General features: G+C 35.0%; 1 protein-coding gene across 1 annotated transcript in view; it reads right to left on the reverse strand.

Moving 5' to 3' along the window:
- Positions 1–14,427, reverse strand: part of LOC132733615 (glycerophosphocholine phosphodiesterase GPCPD1-like) — a gene marked incomplete at both ends in the record, with an annotated part of 110,611 nt that overhangs the window by 19,175 nt on the left and 77,009 nt on the right. Inside the window, 1 exon segment of the mRNA XM_060720281.1 lies at positions 12,084–12,214. Within this exon segment, the coding sequence (XP_060576264.1) occupies positions 12,084–12,214 (131 nt within the window).

Consider the following 14,427-nt stretch of genomic DNA (forward strand, 5'->3'; position numbering starts at 1 on the left):
GGAATAATTTTATGAAACGTGATTTTATTCGAGATTTGCTTCGGGAGAAGACAACTTTCTGTCCGTAGAGCATGAATATTAATACTCATCACAAGACAGTATCTTATTGTACATGTAAATATGAATAATTTTTATGTTCAATAAAAATGTTGCATAACTTGCAGTTGTTATTATCATTCAATGATATTAAAATGACATAAAGTATTTATGATGAACAGTCCTAGAATATTTTGATAAGGAACCATCAGTTGTAAAATGGTATTGTGATCTTATAATGAACAGTCGTAATACTTGCTGGTATGTCATTTATAAATGGCAGTTTAGGTTTTTTAAAATTTGCAAGATTAACAGTCCGAATGTAGACCTCAATGAAATGTTCTGGAATATTAACAAAATGAATAGTCAACCATATTAACCATATATATGAATGGTTGAACACAACAGTAAGGATAAATGGCGCAATGTGCATATCTTCTTATTTTGGTAATAATTGAAATAACAGCACATTTTAAGCAAAAGTCTGAAACATTCTGTCATAGCCTCCCCATCAGTACATTCAGTGCTTTGATTCAAAAAGGTTTTGTCTGAATGTTTAGCATCATTTAGTGTTAAGATTTTGTGAAAACTCTGTATCTGGAGTCCATTCAGCTACATTTTCTTATATGCAATGCATATTTTGGGCACACCAGAACCCATGACTTAAAGAATACGTTGATGAATTAAAGACTGCATAAAAATCCGAACAAAAATAGGTGAATATATATATATAATAGAGGAAAGTCAGGAGGGTAGAATCACATTTCAATTTTCTTAAAAAGCTTTGAATTTTATATAAATGTTTAAACAGTTGAAAACTTACCCTGTGATTGACCTATTTTCTTCTTCACATATCGAGCGAGTGAAAGCGCACATCTGGAGCAGCAGAAATTCACATATATTTCCTATTGATGCTCAATTTTGAGATCCATATGGGGTTCCACCCCCCCCCCCACCCCCGTGCTTTTACCGTGTTAGCATTGAGTATAATCATAGTGAGTTTGTATTTTGTATGGAAGTACATTTACGACACATTACTGAAAGATTCAGCACACCATTCTTCAGTTTTTAAACATGACTGTAATATGCTGTCAATTCATTAAAAACACTATTTAAACACATGTTTTATATTTCTTAACAAGAGGGCCATCATGGCCCTAATATCGCTCACCTGAATATTAATACTCTCTATGACAAGGAACAAGTAATATTGTAAACTAAAAACAAAAGCAGATATAAAATCTAAATCTAAAATTGATTTTTCTATTTCATATAGTGCCCATGTAAAAACATAAAACATAGCTGGTTGCTATTGCTAATTGAAAACAACAGTCTGGAGATTTTAGTATTTATATATTTTCCTATATAAGTCTATGTGAACTAAGTCACCCCCTTGAGTAGAGCCAATTTTAACCCAAGAGCTATAATTTAAACAAAATTGATAGAGGTCCATTAGTATAATAGAATAAGTTTCTGTTTTTTTACTATATACATATAAGAATAATCGATGCGCCCCTGGGGCAGGGCAAATTTTGACCCAAAGCTTTTATTTGAACAAACTTGGGAGACACTCACGCCAAGATGTTTCATGCTAAATATCTAAGGTCTAGCACTTTGGGTTTTTTTTAATGAAGGTTTTTTTAAGCTTTTACTATATACATATAAGGAAAATCAATGACCCCTGAGTCTGGATTTTTTAACAGAAGTTTTTTATGATTTTCTTTCGGTTGCCATGGCGACCAGAGTTCTGCATGGAATTAAATTCTTTGAAAATTTTTTAAAGGTGACCACTAAAGGAACAGTCCTGTGAAGTTTGAATGAAATTGGCTCAGCAGTTTATGAAAAGATTTAAACAGAAAAGTTAACAGACGGAAGAAGAACGGATGGAAGGATGCCGGATGAATTGTGATCACAAAAGCTCACCTTGGCACTTTGTGACAGGTGAGCTAAAAATCATTAAAGGGCAAAATCTATGACAAACATCATTGGACCATAAAATAACGCTAATATGCACAACTAATCTTGGTACTGATCATTCCTCAAAAGTATGGATGTAGACGATGGAGAAGTGATCCCTATATGTCACCGCTACTATATAGAGGCGACACAAAAATCAATGACCTCCAGAGAAGGGCCAATTTTGACGCCACGGCAATAATTAGAATAATCTCAGTACAAGTTCACTACACAATATCTCATGCCATATATCTTACCTCTAGCCTATGTCATTTCAGAGAAATGTTTTCAAGATTTTACTATATCATACATAGAAGAAAAATCTATGACAACCAGGATGGAGCCAATTTTGACACTAGAGGCAAAATTTGAGCAACTTTAGTGGAGAACCTTTACATCATATCATATACCAAATATCATAGCTCTGTGACAAGAATATTATTGAAGTTTTTATTATACAGTGAAAATTAAAGACCCAGGGGCAGGACCAATTTTAACCTCAGGGCTATAATTTGAACAATCTTTCTAGTGTTCCACTACGTTATGTTTCATGCAAAATATCTAACTCTAGCCTTTGTCATTTCAGAGAATTTTTACTATATACATACAAGAGGGCCATGATGGCCCTAATATGAATAATTATTCTGAATATTAAATTTCTCCATGACAAGGGACAAGTACTATTGTAAACTATAAATGAAAGCAGATTATAAAATCTAAATCTTAAACTTATGTCAGTGGTTGGTATACAAAGCAAGAGCTGTCAAAGGAGACAGCGAAGATTGCCTAATTAAATACTGGACACAGTAAAAGATGATAAAACTATGGAGAAAAAAATCATTTATGATTTAAATATATTTCTGTATTAGTATCAAGAAAACACCACTCAAATGTTCCATATTTTTGCAACACATAATATACATGTGACCATGTAATTAAAAGTTAAACAGATATTTCTATGCTCTGAATAATTGAAAAGACAACAATTTGAAATCTGAAGACAATCCCTTCAGTAACAAAAATAACAAGAGCCATATGTTAGCATGGCCATCCCCCGCCGAATGTGTTTGCTGATTGGAAGAATGTATATGTAGTAGAGCAGAATAATTCACATTAAAGAGGTCTTTTGGTAATGAAAACTGATGGCTGAAATGATTATAGATTTGAAACCAATGTGATTACTGATGGCTGAAAATAACAAAGGGCAATAACTGAAAAATAATGCAGGGTAGGTTATCATTCTTGTGTGCTGCACTCCTCCTCAATGAGATTTATCCACCTATGAAGTTTCAAGTTGATACCTCTAACACTTTTTGAGATAAGCTCAGGACAGAAAGTATGAAAAATAACAAAGGGCAATAACTAAAAAAATATAAAGGGTAGAGTTATCATTTTTGCACACAGCATTCCTCCTTAATAAGATCTATCAACCCATGAAGTTTCATGTTGACATCTCAAAGACTTTTTGAGTTATGCTCCACTCAGGTGAAAAATTAAGTATGAAAAATAACAAAGGACAATTACTCAAAAATTATGAATGGTAGAGTTATCATTCTTGTGCGCTGCATACCTCCTGTGTGAGATCTATCCACCCATGAAGTTTCATGTTGACATCTCAAAGACTTTTTGAGTTATGCTCCACTCAGGTGAAAAATTATGTATGAAAAATAACAAAGGGCAATAACTCAAAAATTATGAATGGTAGAGTTATCATTCTTGTGCACTGCACACCTCCTGAGTGAGATCTATCCACCCATGAAGTTTCATGTTGATATCTCAAAGGCTTTTTGAGTTATGCTCTGGACAAAAATTAAGTTTGAAAAATAACAAAGGGCAATAACTGAAAAATTATACAGGGTAGAGTTATCATTCTTGTGCACTGCACTCCTCCTCAATATGATCTATCCACCTATGAAGTTTCAAGTTGATACCTCAAATACTTTTTGAGATATGCTGCGGACAAAAATGTCCAACAGAGGGACGGACAGATGGACAGATACCATTTCTATATCTCCCACCACCTTTCGGCTGGGATAACAAGCATTTATCATAGTATTGCAAGCAATCCAAAAGTCCCCTATCAGTTAGAACCCCAGCAACATTCTGAAGGGGCATTGGTCATTTAATTAGGCCATTGAATGGATGAATGAATATCATGAATAAATTTAAATCTTGACTTGACTCTATTTTAACCCTTTACCTCATATATACGTGAAACAATGCACTCTCGACCCCCCTCCCCCTCTTTCAGGCCTAAAATAGTGAAAGAATGTCTTATTTGGGCCCAAAACACATGTTTTCGTTTGAGAAATGTTGCTCAAAAAAGTGAGCAGTTTTTCGGCGCAGCCCCCCATCCAAAAGATAAATCAGGGGGTGCCAGAAGGGGGATGTGCCCCCTTCTGTTTGGGGGGTTTGAGAGGGGGCGGAAGTCCCCCTCATCACCAAGAAAATTTTGGACTTGTGAGAGGCTGAAAATGACCCCAGGTCGGTCCTATGGAAATGTGTAACCAACGCCAAAAAGCCTTTGACTCTATCTCAATCCCTTGAGAAGTTGCATGGTAACAGAAAATTTAAGACTGAGCATGTCGTTACAAAGACAATGATCCAGTCAACATTTGTGCCAAGTTTGATTGGTATTGAAGCATTTTTCATAGTTTCATAGCAGTTTGAACTTGTAACAGTAGGCTTTTCAATGAAAACGGCCATTTTTCACAAATATGCTCATGAGGGAAAGGGTTAATTTGTTGGAAAAGTTCAAATGTCTTTAAAAGTGATCTCAGGAACAGTTTTTAGAAATGGACAGACAGACCATCTGACAGGTAAATCTTTAAACATCCCTGGTTGTTACCAGAATATAACATTTTTAAAAGCAAAAATCTTAAGACCATATATATTCCAAAATTCCTAATTCCTGGGGCATCAATTTAAATTGTTGTTAAAGTTCTTTTAAAGGGAATCTCTGGAAAAGTGGAGCCTCTTTTCATTCAAGAAGCACAATTTGAAAGCTTAATCTGAACAATTTTTGTACACTGTCACCAAGGAAATTTTTTTGTAAAATTATTTGAAAATTGACCTAGTGGTTTAGATGTTTAGATGAACATGTTTCATAACAAATATCTCAACTCTTCCTCTTTTGGATATTCACAAAAAGATTTTTTAAGCTTTTACTTAACATATAAGGAAAATCAATGACCCCTGGGGTCGGGTCAACTTTGACCCTAGGGCTTTAATTTGAAAAATCTTGGTAGACATCCACTAAAAGATGTTTTATGCCAAATATCTAAGCTCAAGTTCTTTTGGATTCACAAGAAGAGTTTTTGAGATTTTTCTATATACATGTTTATATAAGAACTAGAAATGTGTCCACGGGTGCCCCCACACTCCACCAATTTGTCAATCTTATGTCTCTAGGTCAAATTTTATTTTGTGGCTACATGTGCCCAAGTTGAAAACTAAAAATCTTTTATTAAAGCAGCACGCCTCCAGATTCATCCAAATTTTCATGAAAATGTTGAATCCACGTAAATTACCAAAAAGAGGTCAAAATATGCATAAATAGCCCCTACTGTGTTACTATAACGCAGTAGAAATATGGTGATAAATACTGCAAAATACAGTCATTAATTGCACATAAGATATAAATTATCACTTGAATCTTTAATTTGTTTACTTTTGGTAAAGTTCTAGTATGGTTTTTCCAAGTTTAATTTTCTTGAAATATTTTGGGTCATCTGGAGGCATGCAGCTTTAAGAAAAGGGAAAATACTACAAATACTGAATAAATCCACAAGAAAACCCCAAGGTGCATAAGTACACATGCTGACCAACATTCTTGTAAACTTTCAGGCCTACAGGTCAAATACTTTTTGGACCCTAGGACTTTTATTTGAGCAAACTTAGTAGACATCCACTAGAAGATGTTTTATGTCCAATATCTAAGCTCTAGCTCTTTTGAAATGTCACAAGATGATTTTTGTATTTTTTTTACTATAAACATATAAGGAAAATCAATGACCCCTGGGGCGGGGCCAATTTTAACCCTAGGGCGTTTATTTGAACAAACTTCCTAGACATCCTCTAGAAGATGCTTTATACCACATATCTAAGCTCTAGCACTTTCGTTTTTTTAGAAGATTTCTTACGGATTTTTGGTAAAATAATGGGAGTTGATATGAAACTTACATTTTAAATTTAAAGTAAATCCTTTGAAAAATAAATAGGTTAGCGCAAGAATAACACTTATTATAAACAAAGTTCCAAATTCAAAAAGTTTTGTTTTTTTCCAAATATGAAGATAGTCCATTCATTACTTACCACATTACAGCCAATTATTAAATTATGAGTGAAAATTCAACAGATCTGACCTTCAGGGTTAAGGTCATACATAAGTCAAGGTCAATTTGAGTCTGATATACATCAAGGTACTTACCTAAAAGATGTTGTGTCTTAAAATGTAGACAATCCAGAAAAAAAGAGACTTTCAGTAGATGGTCAAGGTCAATTAAGGTCAAGGTCACATCTAAATTATTCAATATGTTTGTTTGGTATCAAGTCTTGTATTGTCCAAGTATAAATCAAATCCGTACATAAATAACAAAATTAACCAAAATTTAATAATTTGACCTTGACAGTCAAGGTCATTTAAAGGTCAAGGTCAGTTCAACTTTATAGAAGATCTTTCTAAATGGTTGTTTTGTCTAAGTATGAAGATATTACATTCAATAATTATCAAGTTACAATCAATTAAAGCAAAAAATCAAGGTCAATGTCATGAATGAGTTAATGTCATTTTGTGTTTGCTTTACATGATGGTCTTATCCTAAAGAATTTTTGTGTCTTAATATGAACTAAGTCCATTCATTCATAACAAAGTTATAGCCAGTTACAGCAAAACAAATGAAAATTTCAATACTTTGACCTTCAAAGCTAAGGTCAAGGTCTGTCTTCAATGTCTATCCTTAAATATTGTTGTGTTCAAGTTGGAAGACAATTCATTCAAAAATAACCAGTTAAAACCACTCAATATAGCAAAAATGGATCAAAGATAGAAAAGGTCGGGTTGCATTCTGTACACCAAATATCTTGAGGCTGTGATGTTACGAAAAAATTTACCATTGACCATTAATGTCTAAAATTTAACTTAGTGGGTAAACAGGAAGTGGATGACCTACACACCTGAAATTGAATCCTACAGTATGGGACCATGTGTCAATGCTGTATGCCAAATATCAAGAACCTGTGTTTAGTAGTTGCTGAGAAAACTGTAACAAAATTTCCTACCATTCACCATTAATGTCGAAAATTTAACTAAGTGGGTAAACAGGAAGCAGATGAGCTACAGACCTGAAATCGAATCCCACAGTATGGGACCATGTGCCAAATATCAAGAGGCTGTGATAAGTAGTTGCTGAGAAAACTGATATGCAAATTTCCTTCCATTGACCATTAATGTCTTAAATTTAACTAAGTGGGTAAACAGGAAGTGGTTGAGTACCAGACCTAAAATCAAATCCCACAATATGGGACCATGTGTCAATGCTGTATGCCAAATATCAAGAGGCTGTGATAAGTAGTTGCTGAGAAAACTGTTACCAAAATTCCCTACCATTGACTATTAATGTCAAAAATTTAATTAAGTAGGTAAACAGGAAGTGGATGAGCTACAGACCTGAAATCGAATCCCACGGTATTGGACCATGTGTCAATGACACGTCGTCTAATTATTGCGAACAATTGTGGCAAGTATTCACAAAATCCCTTCAAAGATAAGGTATTTATGGACCGGACATGACATATACCCTCAAATAGACAATGTTGACCTTGAATGAGCAAGTGCGACCTTGACCCTGGAGGTAGGGGTCTGGTTCGCACGACACATCATCTTATTATAACAAACATTTGTGCCAAGTTATTTCAGATTCCTTTGATAAATGACAAAGTTATGGTCCGGACACGAAAGTGTGACGGACGGATGGACGGACATACTCCTTTGATCTTTTTGGCCATTTTTAGTCACACAAGGCTTAAAAAAAAACACAAGTAAAAACGGAATGAATAGGATCAAAAAGAATTTACTGTAACCCATTGTTTTCCAAATCACACAAGTACCTCTGAGTTCGTACAAACGGACGTACCAATTTTTGATATTTAAGAGGCAAATCAGCTCATAAACTACACCTGGACGTAAGTCCATAAGCTGAATTTAGCTCATAAAAACAAACTAGAACTCCGCGAGTCGGATGTGTCGCCTTGTGAACAATAAAGTTTAGGAGAAGTGGTTAGGACAAAAATGAAATATGAAAACTAACAAAGGGCAATAACTCAAAAAAAAAATAGGTGCAGAGCAGCAGTTTCTGTGCACTGCACTTCTTATCAATAAGATCAATCATTCTATGAAGTTTCAAGTCCATATCTTTTATAATTTATGAGAAATGGCCTGGACAAAAATAAAGTATAAAAATTAATAAAGGGTAATAACTCAAAAATAAGAAATGCAAAGTACCGGTTCTTGTACACTGCACTTTTTTTTAAATTAGATCTATCATCCTATGAAGTTTCAAGTCCATAGCTTTCATACTTGAGGAGAAATGACCTTGACAAAAATAAAGTATGAAAATTAACAAAGGGCAATAACTCAAAAAATGAGAAATGCAGAGTACCAGTTCTTGTGCACTGCACTTCTTCTTAATGAGATCTATCATCCTATGAAGTTTCAAGACCATAGCTTTTATACTTTCGGAGAAATGGCCAAGACAAAAATAAAGTATGAAAATTAACAAAGGACAATAACTCATAAAATAAGAAATGTAGAGTACCAGTTCTTGTGCACTGCACTTCTTCTTAATGAGATCTATCATCCTATGAAGTTTCAAGTCCATAGCTTTTATACATTAGGAGAAATGGCCCGGACAAAATTAAAGTATGAAAAGGGCAATAACTAAAAAATTAATAAGTGCAGAGTACCGGTCCTTGTGCACTGCACTTCGGGTTATTGAAAGAAGCATGCATACCAAGTTTGAAGTCAATCCGACTTATAGTGACTGAGTTATGCTCCGGACAAGCTTTAGGGGACGCCGACAACGAAGCCGACACAGACGCCGACAACAACACCGCCGACAAAAGTAACCCCTATATGTCGCCTTTTCAAGGCGACACAAAAATAGCTCACAATATGAATTTTATGAGTTTTTGTTTTTTATTTAACTACGGAATGAAGCTCATAAATATCAAATGTTTGCTTGGACGGACAGAGTCTATTTCTATACCCTCTTTTTTCTTCGAAAAGGCGAGAAACAATAAAAGATCAGAGTAGGACTCTATCAATGCAGTTGAGTCTAGTGAATTTGGTGGTGAAGGTCATATTTCACATGGCCAAAATTCCATGACTGTACATCAAAGGACAACACAGTAAGACACTTTGTCAAAATCTAGGCCAGCTAATATCAAAGTTCACTTTACATCTTAATCTGTGCACATGGTTCAAATTTCATAGCTGCACATCAAAGGTCAAGAAAGTAAATGTAGGTCACATCATCAAAATCTAGGTCACCTGATATCAAAGATCATTTTTACAACTAAAACTGTACACATAGTCCAAATTTCATGGCTGTATATCAAAGGACAAGAAAGTAGGTCACTGTCCCCTTGGGCAAGGCAAAATTTTGACCCAAGGGTTTAATTAAAACAATCTTGATACAGGTCCACCAAACATTATTTCATGTCAAATATCTAAGCTGTAGCTTTCTCCAATTCAGAAAACATTTGTTTAAGTTTCTGTTTTTACTATGTGTATATAATGAAAATCAATGCCCCCAGACAGGGCCAATTTTGACACCAGGGGCAAAATTTGAACAACTTTGGTAGAGGACCTATGGCTGATATTATAAAGCAAACATCAAAGCTCTAAGCACTGTACCTTCAGACAATAAGATTTTTAATGTACAAAGTGACTGAAAATCAATGACCCCCAGGGCGGGGCCAATTTTGACCCCAGGGCTATAATTTGAAAATCTTGCTAGAGGTTCACTACACAATGTTTCATGCAAAATATCTAACCTCTAGCATTTGCCAATTTAGAGAAGATGATTTTTTAAGTTTTTACTATATACATATAATGAAACCCTATGACTCCTGGGGCGGGGCTAATTTTGACACTAGAGGCAATATTTGAACAACTTTGGTAGAGGACCTATAGATGATATCATATACCAAATATCAAAGCTCTAAGCCTTGAACCTTCAGACAATAAGATTTTTTATTTTTTTACTATATGTACATAGTGAAAATCAATGACCCCCGGGACGGGGCCAATTTTGACCCCAGGGCTATAATTTGAACAATCTTTCTAGAGGTTCACTACAAAATGTATCATGCAAAATATCTAACCTCTAGCCTTTGTCAATTTTGAGAGGATGATTTTCTTAAGATTTCACTATATACATAAAAGGAAAACCTATGACCCCGGGCGGGGTTAATTTTGACGCTAGAGGCAAAATTTGAGCAACTTTGGTAGAGAACCTATAGATTATATTATATACTAAATATCAAAGCTATAAGCCTTGTACCTTCAGAGAAGAAGGTATTTTGAGTTTTTACTATATGTTCATAATTATAGTAAAAAAACAAAGACCCCCGGGGCGGGGCCGATTTTGACCCTCCGGGCTTTAATTTTAACAATCTTGGTAGAGGTCTAGCAGACAATACCTTATGCAAAATATCTATGTTCTAGGCCTTGTAGATCTTTACAAGAAGATTCTTTAAATTTATTCTTATAATTCCTTTTGGTTGCCATGGCAACCAGACTTCTGCATGGAATGAAATTCTTTAAACAACTTTGAAAGCCCTTCACCCAAGGATCAATCCTGCCAAGTTTGGTTGAAATTGGACTTGTGGTTTTTCACAAGAAGATTTTTTAAGTTTACTATATAATCTATAAAACACACAAACGTACATACAAACACACACACACACAGGTGAATCGCTATATGCCACCGCATAGCAGATGCTGCGGTGGAATAACAAGAGCGATCAGTAATCACATGTGTCGCCTCATGATGGCCAATTTCATGTTGGGACAAATTTTGTGACAGACAGACAGACAGACGGACAGTGCACAACTAGACTTGGTACTGATCATTCCTGTAAAGTTTGGATAAAATTGCACCAGTAGTTTATGAGGAGTAGTCAGGACAAGCTTTTGCGTATCTGACAACACACAGAAAAAAACCACCTTTTTATCAAAGGGCCATAACTTGGCAAAAAATCATTTAACCAGAAAACCCGTGCAATATGCGCAAGGACTTGAGCTACAGATCAATCCTGTAAAGTTTCATTGAAATTGCATTAGTGGTATAAGAGAAGTAGTCCGGACAAACTTTAAAAATAAAAATTATTAAAGGGCCATAACTCTGACAAAAATCATTGAACCGGAAAATGCTGACAATATGCACAACTAGACTTGGTACTTATCATTCCTGTAAAGTTTGGATGAAATTGCACCAGTAGTTTATGAAGAGTAGTCTGGACAAGCTTTTGTGTATCTGGCAACACACAGAAAAAAACACCTTTTTATCAAAGGGCCATAACTTGGCCAAAAATCATTTAACCAGAAAACCCGTGCAATATGCGCAAGGACTTGAGCTACAGATCAATCCTGTAAAGTTTCATTGAAATTGCATTAGTGGTATAAGAGAAGTATTCCGGACAAACTTTAAAATTAAAAATTATTAAAGGGCCAGAACTCTGTCAAAAATCATTGAACCGGAAAATGCTGACAATATGCACAACTAGACTTGATACTGATCATTCCTGTAAAGTTTGGATGAAATTGCACCAGTAGTTTATGAGGAGTAGTCCGGACAAGTTTTGTGACGGACGGACAGACAGACAGACAGACGACGGAGAAGTGATCCCTATATGTCGCCACTACTCGGTAGAGGCGACACAAAAATGTGTCAAAACACTCTGGTGTGTTATGTTATCAGCTAAAAACTATTCATGATGCTCACAATTATATTCGCCACAAACAGACTATGGTCTGACAAATTCAATTCTCCCTACCTCGACTTAATTACTTATTCTGCCATACTTACATTGAACAAATATCTGGGTCAAAACTTGAAAACACAATACGTCTTCCTTTGTGCTTCTTAAAGACTACTGCTAAAATAATGTCCACAAATCGGTTCATATCGAAATAGTCACTTATCATTCCTGTCCCATTCTGCAAGAAAAATAGTCATTTGTTAGTCCAGTACCATTCATTCTTAAATAGTGACAAGAGCGATCAGTGATCACATGTGTCGCTGTAAGATATCCAATTGCATGCTGTAGCAATTGAGTAGCAGGAGACACAAATATCATTAACAGGGCAAAACAGGGTTTTCATTCAAGGGTCATTACTCTGCCAAAAATAGTTCAACCGGAAAACCCATGCAGTATGCTCAATTACTTGAGCTACTGATCAATCTTGTCAAATTTCATCGAAATTGCACTAGTGTTTTTTTTTTGGCAAATTAAATTAACACCATTTTTATTCAAGGGCCATAATTCAGCCAAAATTATTCAAGCAGAAAACCTCTGTAATATGCACAAGTACTTGAGTTATCAATTCATCCTGTAAAGTTTCATAGAAATTGCATTAGTATGATAAGAGATGTAATCTAGACAAACTTTAACAAGAGCACCGCTAGGCGGAGCATTATATGCCAGAAAGTGTTGTTTTTTAAGTAAGGATGAAACATTTGTAAGACATGGGAATTAGCTGTTCATCCTATAAAATTTTACAGCTGTAGGTTGATTAATACTTAAGTTATTAATAATGACGTTAATCTTTGACCTTGTGACCCCAAAATCAATAGGGGTCTTCTACCTTATATGGACAATCATCCTAAGAAGTTTGAATATTGTGGGTCAAATGGAACTTATGTTATGCTCCGGAAACTGTTTTCAGTATTAAGGTAAGTGTTTTTGACCTTTGACCTTGTGACCCCAAAATCAATAGGAGTCTTCTACCCAATATGGACAATCATCCTATGAAGTTTGAATATAATGGGCCAAATTGAACTTACGTTATACTCCGGAAACTGTTTTTGGTTTTAAGGTAATTGTGACCTTGACCTTTGATCTAGTGACCCCAAAATCAATAGGGGTCTTTTGCCCAATAATTGGACAATCATCCTATGAAGTTTGAATATTGTGGGCCAAATGGAACTTAGGTTATGCTCCGGAAACTGTTTTCAGTTTTAAGGTCATAGTGACCTTGACCTTTGCCCTTGTGACCCCAAAATACATAGGGATCTTCTACCTAATATGGGCAATCATCCTATGAAGTTTGAATGTTGTGGGCCAAATGGAACTTAAGTTATGCTCCAGAAACCAAATTGCTAACGGACGGACATACTTAGCAGACGTGTTTGTGGGGTTATTCCTTTGATCTCTTAACCCCACAAGAGCAAATTTTTTTAACCCCATAAGAGCATTTTTAACCACATAATACATGTCTCTACGGAATGAACCCCATACAGAGTGCCTGTACATAAACCTAAACCTCATAATGTAGCTCTCGTCTGCTCGGATGGACAGACGGACGGACAGACGGACGGACACCAGGGGGTATAACATAATATGCCCGAAATTCTTTCGGGCATATAAAAAGACAATAAATTATAATGTTCATTATATTTGCTTGTATGAATAAATTATAATGTTCATTATATTTGCTTGTATGCTAAAAATTGTTACGAAAAGTGAATTTAGTTCACTTTCATTAAATATTTTTTACACGAGTGTAATATCAAACAAGAGCTGTCGGTAGGACAGCAACGCTTGACTATTCTTAGTGCTTGATAGTAAAAAAAAATGCTTGATACAGTTACCTCCTCCTGTTTACAGGTTGGGGTAATGATGGTGAACAAGTGTGCAAAGTTTCAAAGCCATATGTCAATGAACTTTGAAAATATTTGAGGTATTACAAAAACTTTAACATAAATTCTAAGTCGAAAAAGGGGCAAAATTCTGTCAAAATGCTTGATAGAGTTACCTCCTCCTGTCTACAGGTTGGGGTCATGATGGTGAACAAGTGTGCAAAGTTTAAAAGCCATATGTCAATGGACTTTGAAAATATTTGAAGTATTACAAAAACTTTAACATAAGTGGTTACGCCGATGCAGACGCCGACTGCAATAGCTCTACTTATTCTTATCGAATAGTCGAGCTAAAAACCATTCATTTGTTGTTCTGTCTTTCATAATTATTTGATAAAACTTGTTATATATAATTATTGTGTATCATATTATGAATTATATATATACTCGTATAATACCAATAATCATATATTTTCTCACATTCATGCAGGAGCATAATAATTAATTAAAATACTGACTTTATCTTATTTTAAGTATGATGGAAGCTGTAATTAAAAATTTATAATAAAGC

The sequence above is a fragment of the Ruditapes philippinarum genome, unplaced genomic scaffold (genome assembly GCF_026571515.1).
Source record: "Ruditapes philippinarum isolate M1 unplaced genomic scaffold, ASM2657151v2 ctg1350_1_1_1_1, whole genome shotgun sequence".
NCBI lineage: Eukaryota > Metazoa > Mollusca > Bivalvia > Venerida > Veneridae > Ruditapes > Ruditapes philippinarum.